Source organism: Amyelois transitella, chromosome 21, assembly GCF_032362555.1.
Source record: "Amyelois transitella isolate CPQ chromosome 21, ilAmyTran1.1, whole genome shotgun sequence".
NCBI lineage: Eukaryota > Metazoa > Arthropoda > Insecta > Lepidoptera > Pyralidae > Amyelois > Amyelois transitella.
This window is the reverse complement of record NC_083524.1, coordinates 8,357,962-8,375,465: the sequence shown is the minus strand read 5'-3', so window position 1 is coordinate 8,375,465 and position 17,504 is coordinate 8,357,962. Positions and strand designations below refer to the sequence as shown.

At 34.4% G+C, this 17,504-nt stretch overlaps 1 protein-coding gene across 7 annotated transcripts in view; it reads left to right on the top strand.

The window, feature by feature from the left end:
• Positions 1–16,788, top strand: part of LOC106138879 (uncharacterized) — a 98,373-nt gene extending 81,585 nt beyond the window's left edge. For 3 of the 7 annotated variants that reach the window (XM_060950443.1, XM_060950444.1, XM_060950445.1), the window contains exons 2-6: positions 6,459–6,671; positions 7,867–8,011; positions 9,215–9,330; positions 9,990–10,089; positions 10,558–16,788. In XM_060950443.1, coding sequence (XP_060806426.1) covers positions 6,591–6,671; positions 7,867–8,011; positions 9,215–9,330; positions 9,990–10,089; positions 10,558–13,877 — 3,762 coding nt within the window. In that variant the 5' untranslated portion in view covers positions 6,459–6,590 and the 3' untranslated portion in view covers positions 13,878–16,788. Of the gene's footprint in view, positions 1–6,259; positions 6,275–6,458; positions 6,672–7,866; positions 8,012–9,214; positions 9,331–9,989; positions 10,090–10,557 lie in introns of those variants that run through there. The other 4 variants (XM_060950439.1, XM_060950440.1, XM_060950442.1 and 1 more) reach the window with 2 other exon arrangements.
• Positions 16,789–17,504: the final 716 nt, after the last annotated feature.

The window sequence follows — 17,504 nt, the reverse complement described above, 5'->3', positions numbered from 1 at the left end:
CCTACTTTAAAATCTGATGTTTTTACTCCTGAACCCGTATCGAGCACGCGCGAGCCTGTTTTAGAAAAGCTATTGCTGTTTCGTTTTTTATTATAACGTGAAAAGGGACAGCGATAGTTTTTCGCGCCATAAAACAGATATAATCGGCCGCGCTTGCAATGCAGCGGGGGTAAGATCTGATATAATGCAATTTACATACATACATATGGTAACGTCTATATCCCTTGCGGGGTAGACAGCGCCAACAGTCTTAAAAAGACTGAATGCCCACGTTCAGCTATTTAGCATAATGATAATGACAGGTTGCTAACCCATCGCCTAAAAAAGAATACCAAGTTTGTAAGCCTATCCCTTAATCGCCTTTTACGACATCCATGGGAAACAGATGGAGTGGTCCTATTCTTTTTTGTTATTGGTGCCGGGAACCACACGGTACTGCCGGCAACCACACGGCACTGCAATTCTTAACACCTTAAAATGTAAAATTGATTAGTATTCGACATTAATTCCACTTCTGTATTGTAACATGCTGAACTAAGCCTGAAACCTTACAAAACGTTGTTTGTCGCTAATTATTCTTTAAAAAACATGTTGTTGTTGACTTTATACGGCAGTTAAGCGATCTTTAAGCGTTGCCCGGATAAAGGTTGCTGGGGCAACCGATAGCAAACAAACCATTCATCAAAACGATTGTTACAGCATATTCTGCTCCTATATTTCTTGACTTTTAAAAACTGAACAATATTAAGACAAACATCTGATATTTAATGAAAACCATTCTGATATTTAAAGAAAATAATCGAAATCCACTCTACGCTATCGATTTTTCGAAGGTATGAAATTCAATCTACGATACAATTAAGTAAAGTAGCTATAATAGCTATATTTTATTTTAATCTAAGGAATTAATAACAGGAAAAATTTAATAAGATTCCGAAAAAAGGATGCAGTTATTTATTTCTTTAAAAATAACATTTTACCTCAACCTAGTTTTATAATCTGTAACGCGTAGCTATGCATTCTGTTACGTACAATTAGTTACACCAATCAATGTTTCCTTGGCTTCTGTAATCATATAATGCAACATATTTGAGAAAACACCCAATTTTTCAGGCCACCAACCGTGCAGTTTCATTATAGTCGGTAGCGGTTGAAAAATACATAATTTGTTTATGTAGTTAATGTTTAATGTGTTGTTTGGAACTTATTTTTGGTCTATTTTTTTTTAACACTAAAATAATTATAAATAATATATAATGTCAATAGATAGGTTTACATAAATGGATCGCTTAATAAATATGATATATTTGATTTGCTCAACACAATAAAAAGTTACTTATATGTATTTTATTAACTTTTAATGAATAATTATAAGAAATTAATGATTGGTTGAGCTTCAGTGAAACTCAGCGAATTAAAAGTTTTTTTTTTTGTGAACAGTTCTAATAAAGCTTTATCACATTCCACTTAATTTGGGGTACTGATATTCAGTTATAAGCTCACATAATATACCAGGTACTTTGTTTCTTTGTTTCCCCACGGGCATCAAAATGTTTTAGTTTTCTCAAATAAGATGAGTATCTAACAAAAAACATTACAGACTTAAAACAAAACGTGGTAATTTTTTTTCTAAAACCACAGAGCACCGTTTAGGTAAACCTCAGGTTAAAACAGAAATTCAAATCGTTCAGATGGAACATTGAACAAAACAAAGGTTGGTATAAAAGATAACGTTTTGTTTTTACTTGCGTAACCGGATGCGTTTCCGTCTAAATTGCGCCAAACTGCTGTGTTTTTTAATCTGTGATCGCCAAATTGCCGTTGACATCCGATAAATTGTTTCTTCAAAGATAGGTAGGTAGATACTTAATTGTTTATTTTTAATACTATTTCAAATTAAAAATCAGTTAGGAAACTATTAGCATTGGTTTATTTGCAATGTTTATAATTATTTTAAAATTAATTTTTAATGGTTGTTTTTTGTGTTTATTGTTATTACATAGTCAGGTAATTTTTGACAGAGTACAATCATAATGAGCAATACTTATTGGATTTTAATTTTTGGTACGCTATAAATAAATTTAAAAGTAATAGCAAAGCATAGTAATATTGTAACATTAATTACTATATCTTATTTATTTTTTACTTTACGTGGTTATATAAAGAGTATTTAGTACGATAGAGTAGGAATAATTTTATTTCTTTGGATGTCGTAGGAGGTGCCTATAGGACAAAAGCACTAAATGTATCGTAAGTTAAGACAGGCAGTTAGCCGAGCGTAAATACTTATATTGCGAAATCTTTTCACCCATAGTCTACGAGTAAAATAAACTATTAGCTTAGAACCTTACAGAGTGTTTGCCTTATTGGAATTCACAATGACATCACAGTGACACAAAATATTTTTCAAGACTGTTGGCTCTGTGTACACCGCAACGAATATAGACGTTATTATATGTATGTGATTTTTTTTATACATACATACATACATACATATGATCACGTCTATATCCCTTGCGGGGTAGACAGAGCCAACAGTCTTGAAAAGACTGAATGGCCACGTTCAGCTATTTGGCTTAATGATAGAACCGAGATTCAAATAGTGACAGGTTGCTAGCCCATCGCCTAAAAGAGGAATCTTAAGTTTATAAGCCTATCCCTTAGTCGCCTTTTACGACATCCATGGGAAAGAGATGGAGTGGTCCTATTCTTTTTTGTAATAGTGCCGGGAACCACACGGCATTTTTTTTATAATATAACATAAATATATCTACATATGTATTATCTAATTCAAAAAGATTAATTAGAGCGGAAACTCATTATCGACAGGATCCCAAAGTTTGACCTAACCAGAAAATTGGACCAAGGTTCATTTATTTACGTTTTACTTATCATTACGTATTCCTTCTTTTACTTATCAATATTGCACACCATGGTTTTAGAGTTTATAGCGAGTTCGTTGCGAAAAACTATTCATTTATTTTAACTTTATTTAGCAATTAATGCTTGTATCTGAAGAAGTAGTTCCGGGGATTGGCGTGTGCAAACAAACATACAAACAGACACACTTTTTTTTTCAAATTCATGCTCGGTTACTATTTCATTATCGTTATATTTTTTTTTTTTAAATATATTCAATGTACAGACAAAATCTTTTTACTGTTTTATTATATGTATTGATTATATGAAATCAATGGTTAAGTAATGGAAAATATTATAAAGACACTTTCTCATAGACAGTTGTAAACAAGTTAATCGTTATAGTTAGCTGTGGAAACAATTGAACCATGGAAAGTGCATAGAAAGCGTGCGCAAGAGCATCTCTGCCACCACTCTAAGTAGAACTCCCATTCAGTTAAAAGTAAGAACAAGTAAGGCTCAAGTAAATTGGTACTGGCGGATTTTCTACGAGATAGTTATACTAAGCATTGATTTTTCTTTTGTTTCGGTTTTTGAATTCTAATTTTTGTTATTTTATTTTTCATATATTTTTTTAAAGTATGTACGTAAAGTAAACTCCATATTATTCATGGATGTCGTAAAAGGCGACTAAGGAAATAGCTAATAAACTTGGAATTTTTTAATAGGCGATAGGCAAGCAACCTGTTACTATTTGAATCTCAATTCCACCATTATAACATACAGCTAAACGTGGCCTTTCAGTCTTTTCAATATTGTGACTCTGTCTACCCCGTAAGGGATATAGACATGATAATATGCAGTTTGTTTGTCATATATAATATAGTATATCAATAACATACAATATATTTATTCTTCTATATCATTAATATCGGAATAATTGCTGATAAAGTTTATTAGAACACGTTGTTTTACTTTTTTGCATATCTTATCATTTTGATAAACATTTTTACTAAAAAGTATCATAACTTTGAATGACACAAATTGTATGTAACTACCGAACAAAATAAAGAGCGCGTCGGTGGTAGAATAGGTAAGGTACCCGGCTCAATGCGTGATACTCAGAATGGCACAGGTTCGATTCCCACCTCGGCCGTGTACCAATGACTATTTTCGAAGTTACGTACATTAGTTTGGATTCTAACCGATGCTGTTACGGTGAGGGGAAACATCGTGAGGAAACCTGCACATTCATGATACAACAGGAACCACACGGCAATGATACAGAAAACGTGGGTGTTAATCGTTTATTGACTCCGTTTCTAAATAACAATGTTGAAATTCATTACAATTTCGCTTATTAGCAAAAAAGAATCTGTTGTGAAAACCAACACTATTTCAATTAGTGCCAACATTGATTTCCGAGACGGGTACACTTAAGCGCAATGCGAGTGATACGTGCACTGTCAATTTAATGGCAACATTGTACACTTGAGTGCAGAAAAAAAATAATCGATTGACGTGCAAAACTAGACAGTCGATGTGCGCTGACGCACTTACATCACTGAATGTGGTGTGAATAGTTAATTTTGCACTTAGGTACACATACAATACACATATTAATTATGTACTACTTTCTCTACGCCTTGAGTCTTTATTTGTAGGTAGATAGGGGTTTAGTGCAAGTATTACTTGATCAAACGCGTCGAGCAAGTAATCGCGATTTTTTTTACAGTATACATAATCAGTGTGATTCCCGGCACCAATAAAAATAAGAATAGGACCACCTTATCTGGTTCCCATGGATGTCGTAAAAGGCAACTAAGAGATAGGCTTATAAACTTGGGATTCTTCTTTTAGGCGCTGGGACAGCAACCTGACACTATTTGAATCTCAATTCTAGCATTAAGCCAAACAGATGAATGTGACCTATCAGTCTTTCAAAGACTGTTGGCTCTGTCTACCCCGCAAGGACGTGATAATATGTATGTTTGTAAACTTACCAATATAAATAAAAATTAATTCAAAAGTTAAGTATTTTTATTTGAAGTGAAGAATTATCTGTTACTCGTATTTTTCGTTCAAAAAATCAATTAGGTTCTAATAAATATAGTGTTCTCATTGTGTCTAGTGTTATTATATATTGCTCAATGACTCTATCCAATATTAGGGCCATTATATGATAGAGGAAGAGGGGTCTGGTACTATGCGGACGTTCCTCCTGGATATTGCATTATACCTATATGTGATGACATAGTATAAGCGTTACGTACAGTCAACGACAAAAATCTTTCTTTAGGCAGAGACAATTTTTCGATCGCCTCGTAACTCTCTTCACCTTCAGACAAATTGCACTATTTTTTTAATACGAGTAAATAATCCTACGCCTGAAAAAAAAAACAGTTTTTAATGCGCTTTCTAATTTATTTTTCTTTACATACATAATATTAATCTCTAGCATTCTTTATCAAATATTATCATCATTTTGCGTCACTGACAGATCTTGTAACTTATCAGCTTTCTTGTCAATGATAAAAAATATTTTACCATATAAGGTCATGCAGAATATCAGCTGATCAGGACAGTTGGCGGTTCCCTCTATCTTGCACGGCTTGCACCCGGAATATATCAAAACAATATCAGGGGTAGGCAGAGACTACACTTGCCACGATCCCTGCATACACCCTTCACTTGTTCCACATTTATTATTATCTTTATGCGGGCTTGTTTATTAGCTTTGCGCATAGGTCAACTTACGTGCCGGGTATTAGCATTCGACTAATTACCTATTATATATTTGCAGGAGCTTAGTTACATTATTTACCACGGAAAAGGATTTTTATACCAACATCAAACTTAATACAATTTCTCATATTTAAAAATATTGTATTACAAATGAAAATGAAATGTATTAGGTATTCTTTAATCTTTCCCAGACGTAAAAGGTTTTTGAAATATTGCATTATCTGTCGTTAAAACAATTCAATATCTATTTATGGTGTGTGTTGATAAGATATAGCTATCACGCAGATATTGCGCAGGAGTTAAGAGAAAGTAGGTAAGCTTACTATTCATTTTGACAAAAATGACGCCTTGAAATAGATTTATTATTTACCAAATTTATTTTGAATACAGTTAATTATACAATTAAAATTATCAATTTAATAAAAATACAAACTTATAATGAATTTCAAAATAATGTAGTCCCTGTAAGTCTTTCGTTTACGTGTATTGCCTACCCGTAAAATAATATTAAGATAAAAAAGATAGAAAAAATATGTTTTTTATTGTCATTGATATACCTAACTTATAAAGTCTAGAAGTTACGCAACTTATAGTTTTTTTTTACCAAAACAGGGGTTTTCATACCTAGGGTGCGCATGGAAAGACGGATTGAGACAATTTATTTATTAAGGTACACCTAATGACAGATTACAAAATTGCATTATTATCCTAAGGAAATGTATATGTAGTGAACAAGTAAAATGTCTAAATTTAGTGTACACAGCATGAAAAATTAACCCAATAACCGGCGTTGTACTTGAATTAAACACATTATTTTCCAATTATTTTACTAATAATACTCTTTTCTTTCTAAGTTGAGTAAAACATCGTAGATAATTTGATATACCTAGAAGTAACAAAAAACTGATACTGAAGTGCAATAGAACTGTGATAAAAATAGTGCTGTGATGATAAAACATCGATAGTGTGTCGATAAATCGATCAAAATGATGCTCTACATCACTCAAAGTGAGGAGGTGCCCGTGAAGCGACCGCCGAGGCGAAAGCATATTAGTGCAAAAATACAGGTTTGTATAAAAAAAAAAAAAAAAAAGGTCTATTAAGAGTCTACATACGAGTTTTGTTTTTCAAATATACTCGTAATTCTAAGTTCAAAGGATATTTGAAATCTAGAATTACTGTATTCCACAAAATGAATTTAAATTCTCCGAAATCAAAATCAATATTTTATTCAGAAAATGGGCATTCGCAGGTACCTACTTTTCCATATATCATAATTTTTTTTAAGAATATACTAGACTTATACCTATATAAAATTGCACAAAGAAGTTGTTAATAAAATAACAAATTAATTTATTAATTAATTCATATTATCAAGTCTATATACCTTGTGGGGTAGACAGAACCAGCAGTCTTGAAAGACTTGCATGATGAAATCAATTTTAGAATTGAAATAGTGACAGGTTGCTAGCCCATCACTTAAAGGAAGACTCCCAAGTTTATAAGCCTATCCCTCAGTTGTCTTTTACGACATCCATGGGAAAGAGATGGAGTGGTCCTATTCTTTTTTATATTGGTGTATTATTATGTAATAAATTTATAATGTGCCGTGTGGTCCTACACGGCACATTATAAATTTATTACTATCAACATAAAATGAAACATACTTAGATTTTATGATAGTGCCCACATGTTGAATCTTTTATGGTATCTATGTTTTTGTTTCGTATCTAATACATTGTAAAATTTTGTTTTAATTAGTATCTATTTACACTAATTGAATTTATATCATCCAATTTCATCAGACGAATCACTGAATACATAAGATCTTATCTTGCAATGACAATAGAGCTACCGTTTTGGGTACGAGTATAATGACTTTTATAAAAGAACGCACACAAGTATCCGGCACTAGAGTTAATTATTAATCCTAACTGATATTAAAAATGCTGTTTGGCTTTAAGATGGAATTGAGATTCAAATAGTGACAGGTTGCTAGTCCATCGCATAAAAGAATGGCCACGTTCAGCTATTTGGCTTAATTATAGAATTCAGATTCACATAGTGACAGATTGCTAGCCCATCGCCTAAAAAAGAATCCCAAGTTTGTAAGCCTATCCCTTAGTCGCCTTTTACGACATCCATGGGGAATAGATGGAGTGGTCCTATTCTTTTTTGTATTGGTGCCGGGAACCACACGGCACAATTGTAAGAAAATGTTTTCGTAATGCTAATCACTTCTTTTTTTTTTTTAACTTACAGAGGCACCATGCTGGCATCTCGCAGTCTTCTTGCAGCGACGGCTCCCTCCTCAGCGTGGGGTCTTCGGAGATGGACGAGGATAGCAGCAGTGGTCACCATCACTCCCATGACCACTCTAACAGGAGCGACCACTCTGATGTATACAGTAAGTTAATTATATATACAACCTCCGACACAACATCGTCGGAGCCGCGGTTCCCCAGGCATAATACCTAGCCTGGCGGAAGATCTTCCCTTTGGTGGCGGTCGAGCCGAATCATCGCTCCCGCTTAACCCACATAGTTGTGTAATTTGGCACTTCAATTTTATTTAAGCGACTACATATATACAAACATATAATCACGTCTATATCCCTTGCGGGGTAGACAGGGCTAACAGTCTTGAAAAGACTGACAGGCCACGTTCAGCTGTTTGGCTTAATGATACAGTTGAGATTCAAATAATGACAGGTTGCTAGCCCGTCGCCTAAAAGAATCCCAAGTTTATAAGCCTATTCCGTAGTCGCCTTTTACAACATCCATGGGAACGAGATGGAGTGGTCCTATCCTTTTCTTTATTGGTACCGGGAACCACACGGTAAGTTATTTATTTGTTTGTAAAGTGAAAGAATACAAACATACAGTAAATTGGTAAAGCAAAATATACAAACAAGACAACATACATATTTATAGTAAATTTCATCCATTGTGTGTTCTCCCATTTATTATCGGCGTCTATGGTTTAACTAAGGGATAGAGTTATAAACTTGGGATTCTTCTTTCAGACGATGGGCTAGCAACCTGTTACTATTTTAATCTCAATTCTATCATTAAGTCTAACAGCTGAACGTGGCCTATCAGTCTTCCAAGAGTGCTTGCTCTGTCTACCACGCGAGGGATATAGACGTGATTATAGGAATGAATGAAGGAGTTTATTGTTTAAATAGTTCTTAATTCTCAATCGATCTGCACTGACGCCTTGGAAGCGGCAGTAAATATAGTTTTAAGTAATTTATTTGACGTCCATCGTAAAACCAAACGTTTTGACAATTATTAAGCGACATGAAGTATCCTATAATAGTGAATAAAAATTTTGAATTATGAATGAAATGTCTTCGAAAATGAACAGCAATGTAATGGTTACCAACACTCTCATGACCCATGACCCTATTAGGAGTGAACACTCTGATATACATATAACAGTAACTTGTGATAAATTTGAGAGATGCAGAAAGCAGTTGGAATGGCCGAAAGAACATTCTCGAGAGATGGTTTCAAGTTTACTTTAGTCATATTTCCTTTAAATTAATACAAATTATGTTCTATTTTTGTAAGCATACATTTAAGTATTTATATTAATTTAATTTCAGACACATCAGAACCGCCAACAGGTGTGGCGCCACTGTCGCACTCCGCCGCGAAACACAAGATGGCGGTGCGACCGCGACGAACACACGGCGCGCCACGGCGGAAGAAAAATATTCCAGTGAGTCCTTTCAATTGAGATTAAAAAGTTTGGCAGAACGCACTGCTATTTACCTTTCTTTCTTTTGACATACCTACCTTTAGTCACTACGAGTTTGCAATATCAACTTTCGCTTTGCGTTTTACTATTAAACACATCGCTCGGTGACCACGGACTATTGTAACATGATTCGACATGTCCGAGATAAAATAAAGGTGCGTTACATGCGTTTTTAATACCTGTATTATTTATATATTTTCATTCTTGGTTGTGAGGCTTTGACACATACGCTTTTGGATGTTACTTATTAATTTCGTTTTGTTTGGCCTTCTCAATCATAGACATAAAAGCATCTTTATCCTTATAATTTTATCTATATAAGTATTTACTATAAAATATAGTATCGTTGGGTAAGTTATCTACTCGTAACACAAGTCTCAAACTTACTTAAGGCTAACTTAATCTGTGTAATTTGTCACTTATATATTTATTTTATTTACTTCATCTTCCCTTAAGTGGACCAGGAAACCGCTTATGAATATTACATTGTAGTGGAAAATATGTTTAAGGACCCAAGTTTTCATTTGCTCATACAAAAAAAATTTAAAAGGAGGATCACCAGTTGTTTATGATTTTACCTAGTCGAGCATTTGTGTAATTTTTATTTCTTTAATTTCCAGATTGCTGCATCAGCCTTGCCAATCACGCCCGAACTCAACGAAGAAATGATACGAAGCACTACTCCTGAAGTCACACACAAAACCTCAGAAGTTGTTACTGGTACGTCATCCATATAAATCATTATAACATGCTTAATGTAATAAGTTAGCTTCTATGCTGGTCGGGTAGCGAAGAAAAAACCTACTTAGTTTTGTGCTAGCTGCTTCCCTTTCCCTCTAGTTTGTAAAAGTAAATCAAGGGAAAGGCTTATAAACTTGGCATTCAGAAGTATCCCAATTATATAGTATATCGCCTTAAAGAATTTGTTCAATATTCTAACAACCTATCACTATTTGAATCCCAATTACATCATTAAGACATACAGCTGAACGTGGCCAGTTCGTGTTCAGTCTTTTCAAAACTGTTGGCTCCGTCTACCCCGTAAGGGATAAAGACGTATTATTCATAATCGTCTTTAACAAAATTTTGACCATAAATTGAAAGAACGAAATGTGATTGTTGATTTAGATTCTAAAACAGAACTTACATAAACTTAGTTTGTTAAAACGTTATATTTAATTATTGCAGAATCATTATCTTCATCGACCACTACGAAGCATATGATCGTCAAAGAACAGCATTTGCTAGTGAATCGAGAACTACAGAGAGTCCTGGAAACGCCGAGCGACACCAAATTGAAGTCCTCGTCATTACCACCGGGACTGGCGCTCAGCCAACTCATGGGCCAGACACCGGCGAAGCTAAGTGTAGCCGAAATTGAAACCCCACGGTCCTCGATAAAGAGGAGCAAGTCCAGTTCGCAAGGGCAGTCGTTAAGAGACAGCTCTCCCAAACCACAAGTCACTTCAGAAAGTCAAATGACCACTTGCCACTCAGAGGAACGAATGACTAAATACCGCACGGAGAAAAAAGCCGAAGAATCTTGCCTCGAAAAGAAATCTAAGTCAGAAAAGAAAATGGAAAACGAAGTCATTCGAAAGAAAGAGGAATCGTTCTTCAGTAGATTGCTACTAAGGAAAAGTGGTAAGAAATCAAAGAAAGACGCAACAGACACAGACGGACAACATGATGTTAAGAAATCTAAAACTGACAAAGCAACAGCTCAATACAAAGTTGTTGATAACGAAAGAAGCGGGTTCCACGGAGAAGGACAAGCGTACAAACCGGTTCCCGTTGAAAGAACACACAAGTCTCCGGGTCAAAAAGCATTTGCAAACCAAATGCATAAAAGGTTAGACAACAAAGGAGGTTACATGCAAGATAATGCATATAAAGATGTTTATAGCGCTGCCAAAGTACCCGGTGTCGAATATAATATAACTGATCTCAAAGTCGCTGAAGAAACGGATAAAATGTTGAATTTAGAAATGAAAAGTCGATTCAGTAGACGCGATGACTTTAGTGAGAAAGTAGATAGAGCTAAGCGAAGTACTTCAAAAGAAGCCATTGATGTTCTGAAAGACCATGCACATTTTCATGAGAAAACCAAAAGGCCTACTTCTATGCACAGGGACTCGTATTCGAAAAATTTTATCAATAACGAGATAGCTAATAGAGTAAGAGAAGATACACTTTTACCGGCAATAGTGCCACTAGAGGACCAAGCACCAACACGAGCGATGAAAATTAAAAGTGTGCATAACGATTACACATTTCATAGTGGTAGCATGCCTAAGAACATCCCATACTTTAATCCTGGTATTACAATATCATCATCATGTTCTCCTCCAAAAACAGTAAAACATCAAAGTTCTGAAAATATTAAACACAGATCATCAGAGCATGTTTCCGAGTTTAATGATAAAACCGATGGCAAACGCGAGTCTATACATAAGACCAATAAATCAGACGATGCATTTGTTCGTTCTGATATGCGTTCTCTCGGAGATGAATACGTCGAGACTAGAAGCAGCATTGGGAAATCTCATAGTTTCCGCTATGCTTCAGAGACAACATCAATAAGTTCACAAGAGAATCAAATGCCCAGTCTACCGGCTATTGTTGGTATATCAGAACCTTTACTACAAAGCTGGGAAGTTAACTACAGGAGAAACGTAACAGAAAGGCATGACTATTCTCAAAGAATATCTGCTAGGAACTATAATATTCTTAATTCAAACGCTGAAGCAAATTATGACAGTCTGCCTAGTACTGATAGCAGTTACTTAGATAGCCTGAAAACGGATGTAAATGAAGACCGTAAATTGTTTACCAATAGTATACACATCACAGTTGACAGTCATAAACGTGATAGCGATATATCTCAGATAGAGGCTAAGATTGATGATATTATTAGCTCTCCTAAGCCTATTATTTCCCCAATACTCAAGTCTAGTTCATTAGATAGCGTTAAGAGTAGTCCTGAAAAACCAATCGATGACAGAAGAAAAACCATTTCAGTCGAAAGTGCTTTGAGCCAAAGCTCGAAGATAAATACTCAAAAAGATAAGTTGGACGTAGAGAGTTTTATTTCTGTAACTCACATTAATAATGACCAAGTTCCAGTACCGGCAAAAACTAACGAAGCTACAAAAATGAACAAGAGCGATGAGAAAATACAGAAATCAGGGACTAAGCCAGGTGTTCCTGAATTTCTTAATATTCAGTTGAATAAAGTTGACGTTAAACCTGCAACTAATATTGTGCTGACTGCAAACGTAACGCCAAAGAAAATTGATAGTCCTCAAGCTGATAAAGAGTTAGATGTAGAAAGCTTTCAAATTACTGAAACAAAATTGACACAAAGTATCCCAACTAAGAAAGAACTCGTAAACAAGGTAGTGGAAAATATTGTGGAGCCCGAAGAAAAGGTCTCTCCAGCAGTTTCTAGAAAGTCTGTGCAGTCAAATATCCCGCAAAGTCCCTTAACTCCCAAAGCTTTCTTCAAAAGAAAAGCAACAAGTGTTGAACTACAAGACAGACCAGAAAAGCCAAGAACTAATTCAATGAGTACAGATGGTAGTAATGAACGAATATATGACAACATATCTATTGATCAAAAATCACATTCTAGTTTTGGAAGTAAAAGTTCTATTCAAAGTATTGATAGCAATGATATTAAGGCGCCTGATAGACATGAAGAAGCTGTCGTTTATCGAAGGAAACCTGTAATGTTGCCCAAGGATATTCGTAACAGTAGTGACCGAAAAAACGACGATGAACCTGAATTGATGAAAGTGTTCGCCAGGAGGTCATTAAAACTTAAGGATTCAGAAGCTGATAGTCTCGCCCAAGACATTGCTGAGACGAATAATTCAAAAGACGAAATAAATGAAAATATAAGTGCTAATAGGACAAAGATTCACAAAAACGAATTTAACGCTTCTATTAAATCTAGGGATAGTGATAAAGAAAATGAAGATGCCAGCTTGAGGGAGCAAGCTGAGGAAAAAAGATTAGTAGATATAGCTGCTAGAGTAAGCCAGTTTGGGGTGCCCCATTATCAGAGAAGCGTTAGCATTAATAGTGTGGCAAATCCAAAAAGGGAAAGCGCCCCGGTATATCGAAGCGAAGTTAATAAATACAAGAAAGAAGTGTCCGATTCAACGCCGGAGAAACGGTTAAGAAACCGGACGTTCCCTGACCCGTCGAATGACAGGGATGACATTAAAAATATAACAAAAAGCGAGGCGATGGCGTACAAAGCCGATACGCTGACAAAAAGGCCTTGGCAAAGGAGAGATGATGAGAAATTGAGAAGGTTATCCGTTGATAAAGAGAAACGTGAGAGTGCTGTGATAGAAAAGGACGTAGATACGGAGAAGGATGAAGGCGAGAAAGAGAAAGATGGTGCTGATGGGGAAGCTGATGCGTCTCCACAATTCAAGGGTATACTGCAGATGAGGGCGGAGTGGGAGCGGCGGGCGAAGCAGGGGATGACCAAATAAATACTGGTGCTAGTTACAAGGTAACGTCGGTTCAGTATTCTAGATTTCCATGTCTTATTTGTAGATTGCGTCTACGAAATATTTAAGACTTATTTCTTTCTATTTTCTATCAAAAGCTATTAAATTTTTGAATGAAATACTTTTGTATGATCAACTAATCGATGAAAAAGATCTGTACCGTAACTATTTTTTTTCTTGTGTATTTCACAATTGATTTCGTAATGAGCATGTGTTTTACTGAAAACTAATTTTAAAATGAGATTTATCTCCTTGAAATCTATATTTTACAATAAACACGAAGATATTTTCCAAATAAATTCGTGAAATCTTAATTTTAAAATTACTGTGACACTGTTGACACTTTAATTAATCTTGCCAATGTTTTATTAACGTTTGTATTTAATCATTTAGGCGCGTGTTCCATTTTACTTAATTCAGACGTGCTAAATAATTCAGTAACTTATTCAGAGAAGTTAATTAAGAATTAAGTAACTTTTTAAATTCTATTTCAGTTATTTGATTTAGTCACTGAATTTCTTAGGAGGCCTGAATAGGCAATTAACAGCTACCCGTTTTAGACTGATAATGTAAATTTTTATCTTCTGCCAAAACTTTCGACCGATGTGCTCATATTGCTCATTTAATAAATTTTAAATAAAGTAACTGACTACACTTAATTCTTCAACTGAATCTGTAACATGTAGTTAATAAAATAGTGTAAATAAATTTAGAATAACTGAGTTTAGTACGAAGTTCCCACAAGACAAATAATTGCAGCAAACACTTTCTTCTTAATGATTGATGAAGAGCGTCAGTGGTAGAATCGGTAAGGTGCCCGGTTAAAATGCGTGATGCGCAGAGAGGCACAGGTTCAAATCCCAACTCGGCCATGTACCAATGACTATTTTCAAAGTTAAGTACATTAGTTTAAATACTTACCGATGCTCTTACGGTGAGGAAAAACATCGTGAGAAAACCGCTACATCCAATCCAGGGTTCATGACCAAAGGCATATCCCGGGTTCATCTCTAGAGTGGTGACGATGCAACCCAGACTAAAAGTAGGAGGAAGAAGAAGACTTTGTTATTAATAGCTGTTATTTTTACCATAGTCTTTGCATATAATGTAACTTAATCGCGCGTTTATTACTTACATTAAATGCAACATTGTAATTTAGATGAAAGTGTATGCAACTTAGCCATCAACAAAGTAAAACTTGAGACCTTAAAATGTCTTACACAGTAGATTAAGTGTAGTCCCTGATATAAAAAGTAAGAAATAAAAATTCAAGAGGCAATTATGGATTAATAATATCATTTTGACAGCATTATAGAGTAAAAGGTAGTCTGAAAGAAAAATAGGTAGGTAATATTTCTTAGCCCCAAAGTTAATTCGAGAGTTGCATACTCATAATTCTTCTTAACCAATAGGTATACTTACATAATTATATCCAAGACTCACGACAATCAGGAAGTTTTGTCTGTCAGAATGGACTAATTATTTAATAACATTACAGTTAACTTCAACTATAAAATCATTAATTTATCTCAGATGTACCTACCTAAGTTTGGCTTACTGTGTTAGCATTTGGTATATATATATTTGATAAAGCCTTTTTTAAAATAAAACAGTTGCCAAGTAATTTAAAGGCAAACCTGTCAGCGCAATTGTGCATTTATTAAAATTATTATTATACATTAATGTAGTTCTGTTGTACATGAAGTACAATAATTTGACATTTCGTGAATATCCGCTGTGGAATTGATTTAGATTTACTGGTTGAGTGAGACTGATTATAATTGTCTCACTGATGTTATACTTTTATACTGAGGTTTTCTTTATTTATACATGCTGATGTAACAGTTTTCTAGTTTTCTTTTCTGTCAAATATTATATTAAATTTGTTTAGCAATTGCTATGTACGACGAAACGTTTAAATATAAATTATAATTAAAACCAGCACAGGATATTAACTTATTGTATGAAATTTCGAAAATAATTATTTTTTTAACTTTACTTAAGTCTATGAAAAAAAAAATACTAGAGAACTGCCACACAGCTACTAATACAATAATATGTTATTAAAAGGCGCAAATCACATTGAAGGCAATTTGACTCGTACTAAAGTTATTTCGAGATTTGTATAATGGTATATTAACTCAACGATATCTACTAATTTCCGAAAAACGTTAAAAAAATTATTTCATGACATATTTTGCCGCTTCATACTCTTCTTTTGTGTGATTTGCGTCTAAAGGTCAATAAAGATCGGGCTGAGAAATTCATACGTTTAATGATAACCTTATTTCATTGAGATGAATAAAACAAAATCTTATTTATTTTTTTAAAGTGACGTAACATTTTCAGCTTTGTAATTGAAATTTTAAAAAGAGGTCAATGCATTTTTCTCCTCGGTCTGTATTTATAATAAGAGTCACACTTTCCTATTTACATTATTTCTCGCTCTAGCAGATCTTACATTTGTGAGCGAAAGAAAAGGATAGCAGCATAAATACATAAGTGCGGTTTGCAATAGCTATGTGTTCTTTCCTGGTTACACACTCCGACTGTGAAATCGAAAACCCCTTGAAATTAACTTACTAAAGTAGAAGTACCTACCTTGTGAAATTAGCACCATTATAATCAAATTATAGATATATATTTACTAATGTTTCGATGTTTTAAAAATAAAAATGTCACTTGTATAAAAACCACGTAACTTAGCTTAGAAATAGTGCTTAATACCTTGCATATTTTGGCAAATAATGTTATAATGACTTATGGAAAATCTATCTAAAATTGTTAAGCCGATGTATTTTTGAGTGTTATTATTACGATAGTTATATTTTATTAAAGAATAATATTGTGTATTAAACATTTCAGGTCGTGAAATACAAATTTTATTCCTATAGTTTGTAGTTGTTTTATTTTTACTACACTTGCATGCCCCTGGAATTCCAGTCATATATCATATATTCTGTATATATACTACCTACCAGATGATACGACTGACGTCTCGTACATACATACACACATACATATAGTCCCTTACGGGGTAGACAGAGCCAACAGTCTTGAAAAGTCTGAGAGGCCTCAGATTATCAGACAGAACTATGAAAGACAATGAAAAAATTGAGATTCAAATATTGACAGGTCGCCCGCGAAAAGAAGAATCCCAAGTTAATAAGCGTATCCATTAGTCGCCTTTTACGACATCCATGGGAAAAAGAAGGAGTGGTCCTATTCCTTTTTTATTGGTGCCGGTACCTAATCACAAGGCACACGTCTCGTACATTTTCATTCATTAGAAGAAAGGTTTACATGAAAAAAAAAACAGTGCTTACAAATCTTTCTCACGACTATATGCGTTACTAGGACTTAATTGATACTGTTATTGTGTAAAGAGATGGAGTGGTCTTATTCTATTTTGTGCCGTAAACCACACGACACAATTGTATCAGCATTTAAACTAAACGTAGTCTTCGAGCCTTCTGACTCTCGGATCTGTCTGCTCTGTAAGAAACAAAGACGTGATATGACTGTTCTATCTAACAGGCTTAACTACCTATCACGTGGTTGACAAACCATAGACAAGATAAATTCAGTACAAAATTCTTACTTATTATT